Below are 18,386 nucleotides of genomic sequence, written 5' to 3' on the forward strand. Positions count from 1 at the left end.
TTTATGTATGCAATGTGTCCACCAGAGTTTGAAAATGGTGATTTATGCTGTGAATAGTTTTGGCCCTAGTGGCAATTGCTATGGGATTATATGAGCGCATTGTTTCAAAGTATAGCTTTTTAAGAATGTTTTACAAGGTAATATGGTAACACAAATCTATGGTTAAACATTAAAGGAAACATCATAAAAGAAATGCTCAGTCTATTCATTTTGCAATGGAAACATCACCGGGAATGCCACAAAAGGTAGAGAAATTCCTAAATAGATTGCATTTTAGTTTGGGACTTGATTCCTCACCAAATAATAGTTAGGTGCCCCCCCCCCCACACACACACACACACTGTCCTTTCGTATTTGCCTGCCAGCCCCATTTTCTGCTTGCTCCCCAAGCCTGTTCTTACTCTTGCTAGTACCTCCATACTACTCTACTTTAATCTGTGTTTCAGAAGGCCTCTGGGATGATGCCTAAATCCAGCTGATAAATTTGCTGATGTTAGTATTCTCCATTTCCTTTTCTTCTTTGTCATGTGGGCCCCTCATTTAAGATTACAGTTGGTATCAAGAAAGTTTGGTTTTGAGGTTACCACATCTCATTTACAAGTAGGCTTTTAAGGACTTGAAACTCCTTTTCTGATATCTGTATTGTGTATTTTGTTTGAGTGTTTTATAGAACTATAATAAAAATGACAGTATTTTACAAAACCTTTTTCCCGAGGTCTCGAATATATTTTCTGAAAGAGTGAGTATAGGAAAAACTATTTTTTTCATTGCTAGACTGATACATCTTGGTATGGGAAATGCATAATGCTTTTATTGCTGCAGGAAATTTTTGTACTTTATTATCAAATCACTTTATAATGCCAACTGCTTTTGAAAAATATTATGTGTCTTCATTTCTTCTTTCAATATGGCTGTGTTGCCCTCAGCAACTTTATAATAAAGTGCACACAGTCTGGCATATTTCCACCTGGATAACTGTCCTGTATAATTAGGAATTCACCGTTTAACACATTCCTAGTTACTCAAAATTAATCAATGTGTAGCCTTGCTAAAATGTTAATATAAGAGAAAAAATCTCCATAAAAAGAACTTGATAATAATATAAAAAATAAATGTGTCTTAAGATTCTATAAACATGTGTTTGCATGTTATTAATTCAATTACTAACATGTGAGAATTTAAAAAATCTACTTCTGGTTAATCATTTCTACTTACAAGCACATCTATAAACTCTTTTAGTAAGATACTCAAGTACATCATAATGGGCCACCGAGTTAAAGATTGACCCTTTGGAGAATTTTTGACTCATGGGATAAACATTCATTTGTTAATTATTTATCCATCTGGGGCAATGACTTTCAAATACTGTTACCAGTGAGATCCCCTCACCCTCTCTTCCTCTACCCACATTTTAAGGTTTTCTTGCCTTTTGATTTGGCCCTATCTTGTCATTTCTCTGCCAATTAAAGGAGAGAACTTTTCTTTATGTTGCTCATTTTAAAATTAATCATGACTTCACCTAAGCTAGCTGTCTCCATTATAGTAAGTCAGGGATGATAGAAGCAGAATGCTAGGAAGAAAGAAAATTGGTCTGGGTTCTACACCCTCTCCCAAGACTAACCAGATGTGTATCCTGAGGTTGCTAATTTCATCATGTCCTTTGACTCCATTCATTGTTTGCTACATGCTCATTGTCTGTGGGCTGCTCAAGGTAATCTGTAACCTTTTTTCTGATTTTTGTCAATCTGTGGTTTCATTTAAGGAAGAAGGTTATCACTTAAGGAGAAGTCCTAACAATAATGGAGAGTGTAGTATAACTGAATAAAATCAATGTGCAGGGTGAGAAAGGAGGAGAGTGTATATTGAGTATCTATGATTAATATGTGTTCCCTCTATTCTTTGTTATGTGTCTAGTTGGTTTACTAACCATTTCTTTGACTTCTCTATACAGAACCTAAATTGTCTACTTTGAGTGTTGTTAATAGATTTTTCAGAGAGATATGGGTACAGTCATAAGGCCAACATTGGGAAAATGAAGAGAGTATTCTTCAATTCCACATTCCCAAGCTGTTCATGATGGCCTCTCATCATTCCACTTTCTATCTCTGTTTGCTGGCAGTGATTTGAAAGAACATTCCTTGGAACTGAATATTTCTATCCTGGGACTTTGTTCAGAGAAGAGCTAAGTTTCCATCATGAGAGATGGGGACCACATCCATTCACTGACAGGCATCAGTGCAGTGTCTGCCCCATTTAACAGATTCATTTTTTTAATTGGTGACAATATTTATATCTCCTAAGCCTGTGAACTGAGCTTCCCGTAAGGCAAGCCAATTTCAGTTCTAGCTTAGGACAAAAAGGGAAATTTGGGTGTCATCCATAGTGTTTTGACTTCCATGCCCAGAAATTCAAATCTGTTTCGAGTTTACATACTGAAACTGCACTAGAAGCACCTAAAATTGTTGGGTTTAGAAAACAGTGAGCTAAAAACAGGCCTTGAAAATTCCCTTCCCCCTCCCCCATTTTGAATATTTTCTCGACATTAATTAACTGTTCTAGGACAGGGTTTCCCAACTTTGGCACTGTGGACATTTTGATCCTGATAATTCTTTGTTTTGGGGTCTGTTCTGTGCACTGGAGGACGTTTTATAGCATTCCTGGCCTCTCCCCTCAGCTGCCATTAGAACTCTCCTTGTGTTGTGACAACAAAAAAATGTCTCCTGACATTGCCAGATGTACCCAGGGGACAGGGCCTGATCATTCTTGGTTGACAGCCACTGGTCCAGAGCTTTGATTCCTCTGAGGAGGGAGTTATAGATATAGTACCTGTAAGTAGGCAAAGTCAGTAATGAAATATTTAAAATGATGAAAACACTCATTTTGTTTTTTTTTAAATAATCTTAAGGCGAAAAGTAATCATTGCTAAAGGGAGTAGTCAGTTCTCCACAAAATGAATCAAAACATTTACTTTTCATGGTAAATGGATCATATATTACTAGATTTCCACTATGTATTAAGGGAAATAAAATAAATAAAATTTACCTACTATTGAAACCATATTACCTATAATATATTTTCAAAGCTAAATGCATTTTTAAATAGAAAACTACTTTGCATGCATTAAAAAGATACAGCCTTTGATTTTTAAGATAATGATAAAGAGGATCATGTATAGTGAGTTAGGAATAATGGTTTCGTATTCATTCAGAAGTGTCCAAAGATTAAAATAAAAGAATCTGTGTTCTGTTGTTTGAGTGGAAAGTGACTGGGTTGTAAATCTGTCTCCTTTGTGAGATTGATCAGTTTCTCACTTTTAAATGTCTTTTTGGAAGAATGGAACAAATAGCCGAGTCCCAACTGCATGTTGAATAGACTTGTATTTTAACTTTTCCTTTGCAAGTTTCCACTACCATCACATAAAACTAGACTGAAGATATCACATGCAGTAATCATTTAAAGAAATTAGATTCTTTTTCTAAAACTACCCTACTATTCAAATGAGAATTATAGTTCTGTTTGTAGGGGGAAAAAAAATAGGTAGTCAGGGAGATGAGTTTATTTTTCCCCCCTCTGTTAATTTCTCATGATGTGCCACATTTTTACTTCCCAAAGGAGAAATAATGATCAAAGTTAATAATGTCATTGTGCCATTTATGAAAGTAATTAATATTTGTTTATGCCTCAGATGTAAAGTTATTTGAAATCTTGATATAGAGGTGCTGTCTATAGTAATTTGGAAAGTGAATCATATTATATAAAGCTCAGACTATTGGTTTTTTTCTTTATATATTAGAACTAAACACATAGTCTTTTATGGTATCTACATTGATAGGCATTGTTTTCCTCTTCAGTTATTCCTATAATTCAGTTGATTGTTCCAAAGAATTGTGTGCTTACTTATTGTCACCTGCTATTATATTTTCATATTAAGTCATAAGCTAAACTGAAAAGAGATGATTGATTTATTACTTTGTATTTACATATAGTATCTCATAAACTCCCTCTTGTTTTTTTTTTTTTTTTTCCCCTGCCAATTTATTGTCATGAAAACATGTTTAGGACAAAATAGAGAAAAAAAATAGATCAAAAAAATAAATCATGCCATTTCTGGAATGATGTGCTATTATGTGAAAATATAATTTATAGAGTTTTGAGTTTCTTTCATAAAAATAATTCCTTATTTACTTTAGATTTGAGTGTTTGATCCAGAGGTGTATTTGGATGTGCCATTATTTTTCACTGTTTTATTTAATGTAATGATTTATTGAATTGCTCCACCCACCTCTTTCCTTTTTTTTTTTTCCTCAGCAGTGTTTTCCATAATTGAACTGAGGCTTTTGGTGCTGCATGTATTTTAAAATGTGTTTTCCATATTCCTCACTGATATTAATTAATTGAATGTGGCCCTTTCATAACCACTATACAAATTGTTTCACATGAATGTGTAGAAGTACGCTTATCTTTCTCATGTATGGAATGCGACATGCTTTTGCTGACGAAAGTTCCCATTTCTATTACAGCCCACACAGGGCCTTTCAGTAGTGAGAAACAGAACTCTTCTAACTGGAATATGAAACACCCATTTTTTTTCCCTTTTAATTACAGTATTTCTATTGGACGTTTTCCAGTTATACACTTGCCACTTACTTATCTTCACTTTTCATTCTATGACATAGTTTAAAAAAAAAAAAAATGAAACCATCAATTTCGGAATTACCCCTCCAAACACAGGGACAGGCATGGGGAAGTAAGTGACCCAAATGTACCATGTGTTTCATCTCCTAACACTGTGAGTCTTCAGAGTCTGATTCTTAGGAAGCCAAGGACTATAAGAACCCAGGATTTCCACCTCATCGTTTCAGTCCCTAACCCAGACAACCTAGACCTTTTTATAGCTGTGCTGTTCAGGGCTGTAGTGACATGTATCCAGAGTCTGCACTGTACAATATGGCAGCCACGAGCCACATGTGGCTAATTAAACTTAAATTACATTTAAATGCAGTAAAACGTATATTCCCCCAGTGACACTAGCTGTGTTTAACACGGCCAATTACTAGTCAATGCAGATAAAGGACATTTCTGTCCTGCAGAACGTTACAGTGGACAACACTGGAGGATTCTTTTCCTAGACCATAATGGGATAGTTAGAGACTACTATCTCTTGGAAAATCCTTGTGAATAAGTGAAATATGGAAAGTTGACTTTTGTTTTCTTATTTCTTTTTGTGCCTTCTCGTAACTGTGTTCTGAGAGTGCAGGGACTTCATCCTCTGAAGCCTCCACGAGGCTTGCTGTAAACTCCAGGCGCCTCCACTCCTTCTGGCTTCAGTCACAGTGGCTCTGCTTTTGTTTTTACCAATGGGAGTTTCCTGCTGCAACATTTTGTGTACAAATGGTTGTTGCTCTTAAATGATTGGAAATCTGTACTTCTTGATGTATAAAGGCCTGCCTGATTGGTTTGGGAGGTTGATAAAAAGAAGTCACAGCCTTATAGTAAGGACTTCCTCCCTACTATACCATTCCTCGACCTTTATGGAGATGTGCCCGGATTAAATATTATTATGATAACATTGCTTATAAAATGTCTAGAATTGAGAGTGTGGCGTTGTTCAGGCAGAAAGAAGCAACATGTTTAAAGATGAACAGTGATATCTCTAGTTTTCTAGTGACAGCTCTAATTATTTTTTTTTTTAAGTTCTTGTGGAATTTTTTTTCTTTTAATGCTTCTTTTCCTTTCTCTACCCTTTTCAACGTAGTGATTTGATTCTTTAACTTCCTCATAGGGTGACCAATGTAATCTTTAAAAATTATTTTAAACAATATGAACGTACGGATTTTAATCTGATGTGTTTCCGTTCATTGCAGTTATCATTCCTTTTTTCTACTCTTTTGCTGAGGGGAGCCTCATCACCTTGGCTCCTTTTCTTGGTATAATCTAATAGTTCCTGAAAGATTCCTTGCTTCCTGGTACAACAACATGTTCCACAATTGTTTTGTCATTTCCTACATGTAACATTTAGTCACTCATTTCTCTAAGGGACTCTTATGATATTTTTAAAAAGAAGAAATGCTCCATCTTGCCCTTTTTCTCCTGTTTTTTAACAGTCTACAGAAACACATACCCACAATACAGAAAGCTGAACAAAAATCCTTCCACCTTCAGATTAGTTTGAATATGAACACACTTATTACAGAAAAGGGATACACCGTTAAATTGAAGATAAAAAGTTGAGTGAACTGTAATTGAAAAATAAATAAAAATAAGTAAGTTTTTAGAAAAGGTAAAGAGTTGGGTAAGTGTCAACTTATGTAATCACTTGAAGCAGTGATTTGTTCAGGCTTTTAGGCAAGTGTACTTTTTGTTGGTCCATGACAAATTCTGTTGCATGCACTGGCCCTCTAACTGTTAGTTTCTCGAACCACATAAATAAAAAGTAGGTATTTAGCTCATTGGAAATGAACAAAATTGTTGTTTCTTAAGATGCTGTGGCAGTAAGAAACCAGGGAGTTTTAAATATATTTTTTATTTTATTTTAAGCTCATTTAAACGGTTCAGTTTTATCTACATGTCCCAGTTAATGAAAGACACAAAGGGCAAGGTGTATAAAAATCAAAGAGTGGACCTCTACGAGGGCTGTTGGACAAAGGCAGCATAATTTGTGATGTAAGATAAACCATGGTGCTTCTAATATCTTCAAACCCCTTTTCTTACTATTTTCATGGCAGAGTTCTCGGTAACACTTTCTCTAGGCTAATGGAAACAACACGTGATACTCATTTATCCTCATTATATTCACTGTAAATGTTTCCATAAAAATCCATTTCCCATTTTTGTTCTAAAACTTAAATTTCACCTTACTGCTATGCAAGCCAGCATTTCCCTTTTGGCAATGTTTCTTGATGTAATAAACAAGATACAGAGTGGAGATGGGCAGGAATGAACATCTAGAATAGGTTTTATCTTCACACTTATGATTTCCTTTTGTCTTGTATCTTGCCCAGGCATAGCCCATTTATGTATAAATATGTATGTTCATATCTGTGTTCACTTCTTAGATCCTGTCACTGCTGCAAGTCCAGCGGTAACATGTGTAGGTTCATTTGGAACAATTTTGTCTTCGAATGCCATTTCAGTCAAGTAGGAGGAAAAGCCAAATCACCTCTTCCCTGAGAGAGCATTTCATACATCTCCATCTCTATCATCAGGCCGAGCCATTATGTAGCAGTTGGCTCTGATACGCTTGCACAGACACAAATTGAGTCCGACAGGACTGATATCGCCTGGACTTTGCTGTCATTTGAAATGCTGGCATGAGGATGGGAGCGGTGAAAGAGGGAGTAGGGGGTGGGGAGGAAAGCTGATTCCTTTAGCACTTTTCCTATGAAGTTTTGAGAATTTCACATTTGATAGCTGTGAACTGCTTGATAAGTTGTTTTACAGATAAGATTGATAGCAATAGATGATTTGGAGCAGCTGGCTAGCTTGTGGTTTCAAGTAGATGTGTTTCAGTGTACAGCTTGCTTCTTCATGTCACCCACAAATCTGTTAAAGAGAAAAAGGGGGGAAAAAGGCTATTTTGTGAAATAGTAATTAGAATGATTCCCCTCTTCCTTTTAGTTTTATTGTTCCTTCATTCAAACCACTCATGCATAGAAATGAAAAAGATAATATATATTTTAATTTTTTGTTTATTATCATACTCAAGCTCAGTTTCAGAAAAGACACACTGTAGTATCTGCATTACAATACTTTTTAAGACGAGTTATTTTAGTGGATTAGGTTATTTCTGGATACCTCTAGTATTTCCTGTCAAGAACTTTGTGTGTATCAAATATTTTAATATAGAAAACTTAAATATATACAGTTTCATTTTGGAAATGAATTCTGATTGCCATTCTCAAGTTCTCATAATGATAGAGGAAGCAATAGTATTCAGTATATATTCATTCTTTCTCTCTCTCTCTCTCTCTCTCTCTCTCTCTCTCTCTCTCTCTCTCTCATAAGTCCACTCTATAAGATGCTGTGCAAGATTTATTGAAGGTTCTATGGGAACAATTATTTATCACCTGAAGAGTCATACTTCAAATTATTGCTTGAAGCCAGTTATCGCTTCCCTTGTTTTCCATTCCCACCAGGACCACGATCACTCTTACGGTCTGTGTTACTTCTCACCTGGGACTCTTACTATGGCCTAATAGCACTCTCTAAATCATCCGGCATTCAGCTGTCAGTTAATCTTCCCAAAGCCTAGTTCCATGTGGTTCCTCGGCTACAAAACATTAAATAGCTCTCTTTGTGGTTTGCTGAATAAAGTTTGGTTGGCTTAGGTTTGCATCCCAGGTTCTCCGAGACCTTGTTTTTCTTTTTTTTTAAGCCTGAACCATTTTCTTTTGCCTCATCTTCTTTTAGTTTCCTAATGGATCCATCATGGCGCCCCAGTGTCTCCTTGTGGTCCCCAAGCCAGCAGCCTCAGCATCACCCAGAAACTTGTTAGAAATGCAAATTCTTAGACCGGACTACAGACCTACTGAATCACAAACTCTGGGGGTGGCGTCCAGCTCTCTGTTTTAACAAGCCTTCCAAGTGCTTTGGATGGCATATAGACATTTGGGGAAAGCCTGCTCCAGGCAGACCTAGCAACGTCCCACTGCCCTGTCTTGGCATACAAGTCTTGAATTGCCTTTCCCTCTTCTTGGTAAAATCCTGCCTGTATTCCAAGGCCCAGTTTACGACACTGCTTTTTCTGTGATGCCATCTCTGATCCTATCTTTTATGGCATCGTTTCGTTTTTCCTTCCTGGCACTACTCACTTATTAACTGGTACTAGTCATCTGATGTATCTGTCTTATATTCACTACTAAACTAGAAAGTCAAAGAGGAAGGAATCGGACTCACTTTTCTATCTCCTGACACATTGTGCTAAGTGGCTTCTCTGATACGTTGCACGCAGTAGGCTCTCTAAAATAGTTTGTGGCTTATTGATTTTACATAGAAGAGTGAGAAAACTAAGGCCTTGCTCAGGAGGCATATAAAAATCCTGTTAAATCAAAGTGGCTCGTGCTAACTACTGTTTTGACTTACTGAAGTCAAACTAAACTTGGACGTTGATGTGTCTTCAGGGAAGAAGCCAAATGTGCTAGTGTAAAAAAAAAAAATATATATATATATATATATATATCCTCTACTAGGTATTTGGCTGAAGAAATTGAATTAGCCCTGTCATTTCACCTGGTGCCAAGAAAGCAGCTGCCATTATTCTGTCAGTAATAGACGTTTATCGTGCACTGTAGAGCGTCTCTTAATTTTTTTTTCTTACAGCATTGGTGTGCTTTCTTCCACTGATGGATTCACTTAATATTTCCTATGAAGTGACAGTTTCTTTTCATAGAGGGTTGGCCCAAAGACGGCATAGCAGAGAGTGTAATCCAAGGTGGTTGGCTTTAGAATGGCCTGAAAACGGGAACAGGATAGGCTAGGGCTGCCCCATTTTACAAACCTGGTTGTTTCCCACAACAAGGGCATCAGTTACAATTTATTGTGCATTTGTAATGGGTCGTGTCTCTCAGTGGTGGTTGTGATGGAACAAGGGGAAAAGAGAGAGAAATCTAAGCTTTCTGTTTTCTTCCTTTTCTTTGCTCTCTCTCCCCTCACAGGCTCTGAAAGTGTTCCAGCTGAAATTTCCTATCGGACACACTCGCTGCGGCGTCAGAGGCAGTGATTCCAAGCTGTGAGTGCGAGCTGCTGCCAGGCTGCAGGATGGTGCGCGTAGCCAGGCCGCTGCTGCTGCTCCTTGCCTTCTTCCTCCGTGCGGACGCCGAGAGTAAGCCGTTCTCCCCTGCCCTAGGGGCTGTGGCCACAATGAATGGTTTTGTTTGCAGTTGGCACCAGGCTGAGGGCCTCTGAATAGGTCGTCTTTGGAAGTAAATCCTGAGACACTGGGATCCTCCTTGGCTACTAGCCAGCCTTTGAAAGGGATTATTGACATGACTTCCTTACTGTTTCTTCTCTCTTAATGCCCCCATTTTTTGTGCGTCTAACTGCTCCTGTATTTTGTCCCTTTTTTCTTTTTTTTTTTTTTGATACTCTTACCAGTTGGGTGGCAAAGATATTATGAGACCAAGGCTATAACTGAAACGGGGGTAAACCAGTTGGTGTTGCCAATAAGTAAATGTTGTTCAGACTCATTAGAAATTTCTTTAGTTTTGTGGATATTTCTATGTTTAGAAAAACACACAATGTCACACTGAGCCCAATTAAACTTCCAAACCCCTTGTAGCTGTCATAGCAGCTGTTCTAACGTACTGTTTCCGACAGCTGTCGTCCAGTACGGTATTCAAACAAATCAAGCAGAACCGACAACTTTGTGGCTGGATGAAGGGTATGGAAGTGTGAGGAGAATTCTGTGGAGTACAGACACCAAAGTTTGGAGGATTCTTGCACTCAGTTTATGACACTTAAGTTGTGGTCATTTAGCTTGACAATTAATGAGAAGATCATATCTCCTTCATAATCAGGGGATCATTAGGCCTACCTTGTGTGCGTATGTTTCTTTTCCCATCTGTCCTGTGGCCTTTTGGAAACTGTAGTCCTGGAAAAAGGCATGTATGTCTCCAGCTTGTACTCACAGCATATCTGGTTCCTCGGTAGTGGTTTAGCTCATATGAGAGTTGGCCATTCTCGTTGGGGGTCCCCTGGTATTATTACAATGCATAACATCTGCAGTCATTAACTTTTCCTCCACTGTTTCAGTGAGATTAAGTTTAATTCGTGTTAAGGATGTTTCGAAGACAGGGATCCTGTGTCATGTTGGCTCTTACCTATTAATTGCATTTTGACAAGAATTTCCTCAATAGCAGCCAATTTCTTTGTTTAAATAGGAGCTCTATTTAGCTTTCCAGTTCTGAAAGGAATAATGGTAATAATAGGATACATATGGAACATGCATGTTTTAAGCACAATGTTCTCTGGTTAATAATGTATATAGTCTCCTAATTAGCACTTGGGAGTGTGGTTTAGGGTGAAGCCAAGGAATTTCTCGTTACAATGCCAGCAAATAATTAACTGGGAAAAGACCCAGAAAGATGCTCTTGTTATTTTAAAGCCCTTTATGTCAAAGTCTATTTTAATATTGAAATCTAAATTTAGTTTATTAAATAAATCAAGCATATGGCTTTATTTTTCTGTTTTGGCTAGAGTGAAGAAGTAAGTTGTTTTACAATTGTTAATTTTTGGCAGAAGCATATGAAGACCCTAGTAACCCATTTTAATATCAGATCGCAGTTAGAGATTTTCTTAAAGTTACTAGATATAATTATCATATATCCGTGAAGTTATCCTTCCAGATAAGTAAAAATATTCTTGTACTGACCAGCTATTCTTTTGCTTAATCCAGTGGGGGGAATGTGGCAGGTACATGTCAAGAGTTTAGGAATAAATACTTTTAAAATTATGTTTTCAAATACAATCTAGACTGCAGGTGATCCTCACCTACTTCATCTTCTCCTGCTCCTCCCCTTCTACCTCTCCCTCTCTTTCTCTTTCATCACAGTTCCTATACATTTGAGTCTCACAAAAGAAATAACAAAGACAAATAACAAAATTGCGTTAGCAATTTTTAGTTAAATTAATTAAGATATGTATTATGTTATATATTCATGTGATATCGGCTTTCAACCTCAAGATGTAACCTGAAAAAGAATCCCTTCTCTCTCTCACCCTTCCCATTGCAGCTAAATAGTGGGGATAGGATTCTTTGCAAATGAATTTTATTTGTGCTGCCCTTGTTTACTCAGCTATGATTTAGTGTATTTTCTCTTTAACAGATTAATTTGGCATTGTTGAATAACGTGTAATTTGAGCATTCCCGGTGAAAAGGGAAAATAGCCATTTTTTTAAAAAGTACATTTTAAAAGAAGAAAGAACATCTCTTAGTAAACTATTGGATGATATTCAGGGTACATGAAAGCAAATGATAGAGTTGGAAATATAATTTTAGTCACTAAAAAATGTTTAAAGAACAACTGATCAAATACAATCTATTTTGTAACCCATTAAATTGTGCCATTACCTTCTCTTAAAACACTGAAAAACATCAAGATACAGGTAGCACTGAAGAAAAAATTTGATTTCTTCACTGTCATGTAAAAATAATATTTCTCATGCTTCCATTACCTGTGTCACTGGTTTGTGTCCCTATACTTTCATTAGCACATTTACCCATCTTTGTTTTTCCTTTTAACTAAATGCGTTTTATATTTTCACAAGCAATTGGGAGTTATGCTTCAAAATTTAATAGTAGCTTTTCAGAGACATTTGAGAATTGTGAAATAATTATATTTTGTTCTGTTTTGAAGAACAGGACTACAAGGGGGTATGGAATGGCAAGAAGCCACTCTAGTTTACAGTGTTAATTTAATGTGTTCAACTCACTCCCTTTTGAAATGATTAACTCCAAAGAGACAAGGCATCAGGATTATAATCTGCGATGTGGAACACCATAGCAAAGCGTTAGGTGTGATGTTGCATTACATAGGAGAGCTTTCTAGCCTCTGTTCAAGCACAGGTTGAAAAATTGTGGTAATATCCCGTTAGCAGAAAATTATAGTTTTTGCCATTGACCATTTAAAAGGCCCTACAGATCCCCACTATTAATTCTAGATGTGTGCATGGACCTTATTTCTTTTCATTCCTATGTCTTGAATGCTCAAAATGATTTTGCTTGTTGTTTCTTGAGTACATACACACATGGTAGTGCTGTAGTCTCGAGAGAGAGTTAGGTGTGACCTTCTGTTTCAGCACTGGGAGTAGCCGTTCCTCATGCCAGGCTAACCAGTTTTCTAGTTTAGGTAGTGGCCCGATTGAGGTCAATTCTGGTTTAGGTAGTAGTCTGACTGAGGTTAATTCAAGGATAACATGCGTGCAAATTCAAGATGAATTTAGATTATATAATAGTGTAATCCTGGGGTGACTACTTTTCTTTAGGCTGAGTTTTTATAACAAATTCTGGTAGTTTTATTTCACATGGAACTTTAATTTGTTATTTGCCAGTCTTCTTTGTTTTTCCTCCCCAACTAGATGCAAGCTAAAAACCTGCTGTTAGCATCTTTTTTCATCAAGCTGGTTTTACTTTAATGAAATGTCTTACCACTTACTATTACATTCTAGACCTGAGTTTACACTTTGGCCACTATAATTGGAGCTGAATGTTTACTGGATCTTCATTAGAAACATAACTCTTGATGGTTTAATTCTTTGAATGTTATAGTTCATCCATTTTCTGTTGCTTTTGGCATTTTTAAAATCTCAGATGGTGAACACTCCCTTCTTTTCCTTCCTGATTGTTAAGGAACCTTCCAAAGGTCCCTACGTAATCACTATGTTTCCGTCCAATATGAAAGTAGTTGCTTTCTTCCCCCTTAGTTATTATGTCACTTTATCCAGGGAACTTCCTTATTTCTTTAGCATTAGATAATAGAATGATATCTATGTTGGAAGATAAGCATTTCCCCCTTATGTATTCCCTGATGGGCAGTATAGGGTAACAGTTAAGAAAGTGAACTCTGAAGCCAGAGCCTGTTTTTAAATTGTTGCTGTCATTTTATAATCTGAAACATGACCTATCATGATCTTTGCCTCAGTTTCCCTTTCTTTAAAATGTGAATGATGGTGATTTGGCTATGATGATGGTGGTGTGGTATAGGACGTTGGGTTTTGTCAGGATTAAATGAGTTAATGTAAAACACCGGTTGGTAGGTGTTTAGTAAATATTATCTATTATTATATCATTATTCAGAAACATTCAGCCACCATTTTTACTGAGCACTTGTCTTAGGTACTGTGCTAAAATTCTTTCATGTTACCTACAGATCAAAATTTAGGTGGTGGATAAACCGAGTTTTCTGCAGCATGTTAAGTCCCCACCTTGCCTCTCTATAAACTCCTATATATAGAAGGTTCTTATGAACTCTTGTTCCAGAAATTAAGCTGAAGATTAAGAGGGAAAAAATATGAAGCACATCTGCTTTAATTAAGCTTTTTAAAAATCTCCTCTATCTTAGACTAACCAATTTAAAAGTAATTTGGCTTGGTCTGATGGATAATGGTAAGTGTTCTCATGTTTTTGTTCTGTTGCTTCTTGTAATGCATTTTCTTAAGCTGCTCAGAGGGTGGAACTATAGATATTTACTGTCAGCAAATACAGTCCTTACGTTATGGGTCAGTGGTCCAAAGAGCTAGAGAGGGAGGTAAGCATGGGAAGGAAGAGAGTGAGTGGCTTTTGATATGGCCAGAAATTATTCTGAAAAGGAAGGAAGGAAGGAAGGAAGGAAGGAAGGAAGGAAGGAAGGAAGGAAGGAAGGAAGGAAGAAAGGAAGGTAGGAAGGAAGGAAGGAAGGAAGGAAGGAAGGAAGGAAGGAAGGAAGGAAAGAAGGAAGGAAGGAAAAAAGGAAAGAAGAAAAAAATGACTGGATTAAAGGGCAGGGCAAATGATTCCTTCTGAATAGTAGCTTAAGTGAAGTAGTTAGACCTTTTAAAATGAAGTTAGGAATTGGACAGGATATCTTAGGTTATCAAAATGCATACCTCCTAACAGATAAGTACATTTCACACTGAGAACAGTCATACCTCATTAAAAATATATTTTTGTTTTTATTTTAGATTATGAGTGGTTGGGTATTTATTTATTTATTTATATCACAAACCATTAAATATTCCTTTAAAAGGTAAATTCTTTGGAGTGATGAAAATATTCTAAAATTGAATTGGGGTGATGGTGCTAATTGAGTATAAACACACTAAACACCTTTGAATTGTACACTTTAAATGGATGAACTACATGGTATGTGAATTATATCTCAATAAAGCTATTTAAAAGAGAAAAGGTAAAATGCTGCTTAACCCAGCTCTTTGGTTAGATTCCCTTTGGTATATGCAACCTGAAAGGAAAGTGTGTTGGTTTCTTCAAGTCACTTGGAATAGATGTGCACATTGAGGAAAACAGGGAGAAAGCCAGTTCATTTACCATGCGTACCCCAATGCCTTCCTTGTTTTTCTTTTTTTCTGAATTTACAGAGGTGTGGCAAAATAAAAACCTTGCTTCTCCCTCCTCTCCGCACTTTAAAGTAGCTAACTTAGCAGCATCCAGCTGTCTGCAGCAAGGAAAATATTCCAGCTATTTTACTGATCCTTTAGCCCCATCACAGCGTTTGCTGAGGCTTTCTGAATTAATTGCTCCCAGCAGAGCTGTACCTACCTAGTAAGGTTAGGAATATATCTCAAAATCAACAGATTTGTACACTTCAAAGCATTTTGAGTATAGAGGGATTTCCTTTTTTTTTGAAATCCAACGTATAACATATTTGTTATCTCTGATCTCTGTTTGTGCTGAGGCCCTAAGCTCAAAGAATGGAACAATATCTAAAATATGTGTGAATTACTTCTCGTTATTGCTAATAACCTGGTTGTAACTGATGAATCTGTTCTATGATTTCCTCATTTTATTCCCTTCACATACTTAGTTTTTTTAATTGTCCTCAGTTAGCTACTACTTACCGGACTTATTCCAAATAACCTTCATTTGTTTGGGAGTCCACGTACCCCTGCACATATCGTCTGGCTTCATTTAATTCAGGAAAACTCCCACCAGCATCCTTCCTAAAATGAAGGATCAAAGAGAAAAGTGATTGTGTGGAAATCAATTTCCTCACCTATAATTTTGTCTTTCCTCTTTTCCTCAATTTGCTTTAGTTTCATTTATTCATTTACCAGGCAAGTGTGTGTGTGTGTGTGTGTGTGTATGTGTGTGTGTGTTTGCATGCATGCATGTATGTGTGTGCATGCATGCTTGCTGCATGAAAAGCTTTGTGCAAAATGACTCAGATATAAAGATTTAAAGAAGTATGGTCCAATATCAGTTTATAATCTGTCTTCAGAATTCATAGCTCTCTTTTCAGATGTCTCTCAAGATGTGTTTTCAGACTTTATCTCTAGTCAGGAAGTAGTGCTTAAGAATATAGACTAGGGAGCTGGAGTATCAGTGTTCACGTCCTTTCTCTGCTGTATAGCTATTCTGACCATGGGCAAGTTAAAAATTTGTATGTGCCTCCCATCTATAAAATGAAGATTGAAAATAGCACATACTTGATATGGTTAGCATAAGAATTAAATAAAGAACTGCTTGCAAAGCATTTTGAATAACAGAATTAAATATTCACTAAGTGTTAGTTTCCATTATGCTCTTTTCTCATTAGCTTCTCATTTCCAAATTAGAGGCATCCATGTTCAGATCTCCATTGACATTTATTATCCTATTAACTTCATAATTTGCGCAGTATCTTTTAAAAATGTAAATATGTATCTTTATTACATTTATGCCTCCAAAGGACATTGACTGATTGGCTTGTTCATGTATTTAATAGTTCTTTTAATAAATGTTTATTGAACACAACTTTTGTGCCAAGCGTTGAGTTACCTAGTGGGGACACGGTGATGAGATAGATAAGATCCCTGCCCCTGAAGGGCTTATACTTGAGTAGGGTGGACAAATATGTAACATTCATCTCAACATTTTAAACTTTCTAACTGTGCTAAGTGTTATGAAGGAAGAAAATAGGGAGCTAACAGAAGGGTAATAAAAGGCTTTTCTAAAGGAATGATTATTTTTTTTTAGCTTTGAAATAATTTTAGACTTAAAAGAAGTTAAAAAAAATTTTTATAGGAATTTCCCATGTACCCTTCAACCAATATTCTCAAATAATAATATATTACATGACTACAGTATATTATCAAAATTGCAAAATCAACCATAGTATTAACTAAACTACAAATTTTGGCAAGTTTTTACATTAACTCGTTTTTTTTTTTTTTTTTTTTTTTTTTTTTTGAGAGACTGACAAGCTGTTTGTGGCGCTAAGAGGGAAGCTTTGGACTCATTTTTTTTAAAAAAAAAGATGTATGTGATTCTATTAAATTTGATCACATGCATAACTTGAAGGAAATGATTTTTGAGCTAGTTATCTTTTGTATGTTTTGAGCTAGATGGATGAATAGGAGTTAACTACAACTGAAAGAGCTGTTAGAGTGAGTCTAAGAAAGCCTGCTCAGATACCCCACGACAGGGAGAATCCAGTGTATTCTGGGGACAGAAAGAGTCCTGGGACGTGACTGGATCTCAGAAGGTGAGGAGGAGAGAGAATTCAAATATGGCCAGCCAAGTACTTAAAGACCTGCTAATATAAGGCTTCATAGAACTTATTCAAAACCTTGCTTTTTATTCTAAGGACAGCTGCAGGAGTGCCAGGAAGAGATTTGCATTTTAAAACATCTACGTGGCTACAGGGTAGAGAAATGCCTTGGAGCCTCAGCCAGCCAACTGTGCCCTTGAGATTAGGTAAGAGGCTAGTTGGAAGTTATGCAGAAGTTGGGGAACGGGACCACAGTGGGGGAGGTTAAGGAGGCCAGACTGACTTGACACTTAAAAAATAATTTTAGTTGACTTTTTGGAAGATATATTCCCCTAAAACTTGAAGCATCAACAGATTACTGTAATTTAGAATGAAAGCGTAAACTAAGCTAAATGGGACCTAACACTTATTCAATATCTTACTAGTATTTTTTTTTTTTTTTGACAGTGTTGTTTCTTTTCCAAACTTATATCACTGCTCATTTTTACAATTTTACTTTTTGGTTGTTGAGTTCAGATAGTTTTTTTGAAACTTAAATTCATTATAATATCTGTAAAGAAAATGTACAATCCAGATCAGTTTAAAATTATGAGTGAAGTTCAATACCTTACTACATAAGGTATTTCAAGTTTTGATCTCTGACAGAAGTTTTAAATTCACTCTACAATTTCTGATGGGTTTTTCAAAATCACAACATGGTATTGTGACAGTCATTTTATACTGCAGTTATTAAATGTGACATTAAAATATTCTCAGTACTCAGAATCTTTAGTTTTAAAAAAGTACAAAATACATTGCTTTTCAGGTAAAAGTACAAAAGCTTAACAGACCTATAAAATTAAATACAATCCCTTAGCTTTTCTTTTCTTTCTTAGTTGTTTGCTGTTATTGTTAAATCAATGTTTAAGATGCTTATAAAGAAGTGAGAGAAAAATAAATTGCTGTTTGTTTATCACTAAAAATGTCATTCATAGGTTTAAGCTATGGTGATTTAAGGTTGATACAAAGTAACTCCTTCTAATGTCTATATGTTTCCTTTAAAAGTAAGTCACAACATTTAATTTAAAAGTAACATTTAAAGTAAAGACTACCTAGTCTGTGCCCCAAACAAGCCAGATCCTGATTCCTATTGTCACAAAATTTACATTCCAGTTGGAGTGGGAATGGGGGTGGGAGATAAGGGAGGAGAGGTGCAGCAAGACAGAG

General features: G+C 36.2%; 1 protein-coding gene across 37 annotated transcripts in view; it reads left to right on the plus strand.

Moving 5' to 3' along the window:
• PTPRD (protein tyrosine phosphatase receptor type D) overlaps positions 1-18,386 on the plus strand; it is a 2,053,994-nt gene that overhangs the window by 1,667,020 nt on the left and 368,588 nt on the right. For 34 of the 37 annotated variants that reach the window (XM_081066962.1, XM_081066971.1, XM_081066973.1 and 31 more), the window contains one exon: positions 9,654-9,820. In XM_081066962.1, the coding sequence (XP_080923088.1) occupies positions 9,757-9,820 (64 nt within the window). In that variant the 5' untranslated portion in view covers positions 9,654-9,756. Of the gene's footprint in view, positions 1-9,653; positions 9,821-18,386 lie in introns of those variants that run through there. The other 3 variants (XM_081066969.1, XM_081066970.1, XM_081066960.1) reach the window with 2 other exon arrangements.

Source organism: Rhinolophus hipposideros (genome assembly GCF_964194185.1).
Source record: "Rhinolophus hipposideros genome assembly, chromosome: 11".
Taxonomy (NCBI): domain Eukaryota; kingdom Metazoa; phylum Chordata; class Mammalia; order Chiroptera; family Rhinolophidae; genus Rhinolophus; species Rhinolophus hipposideros.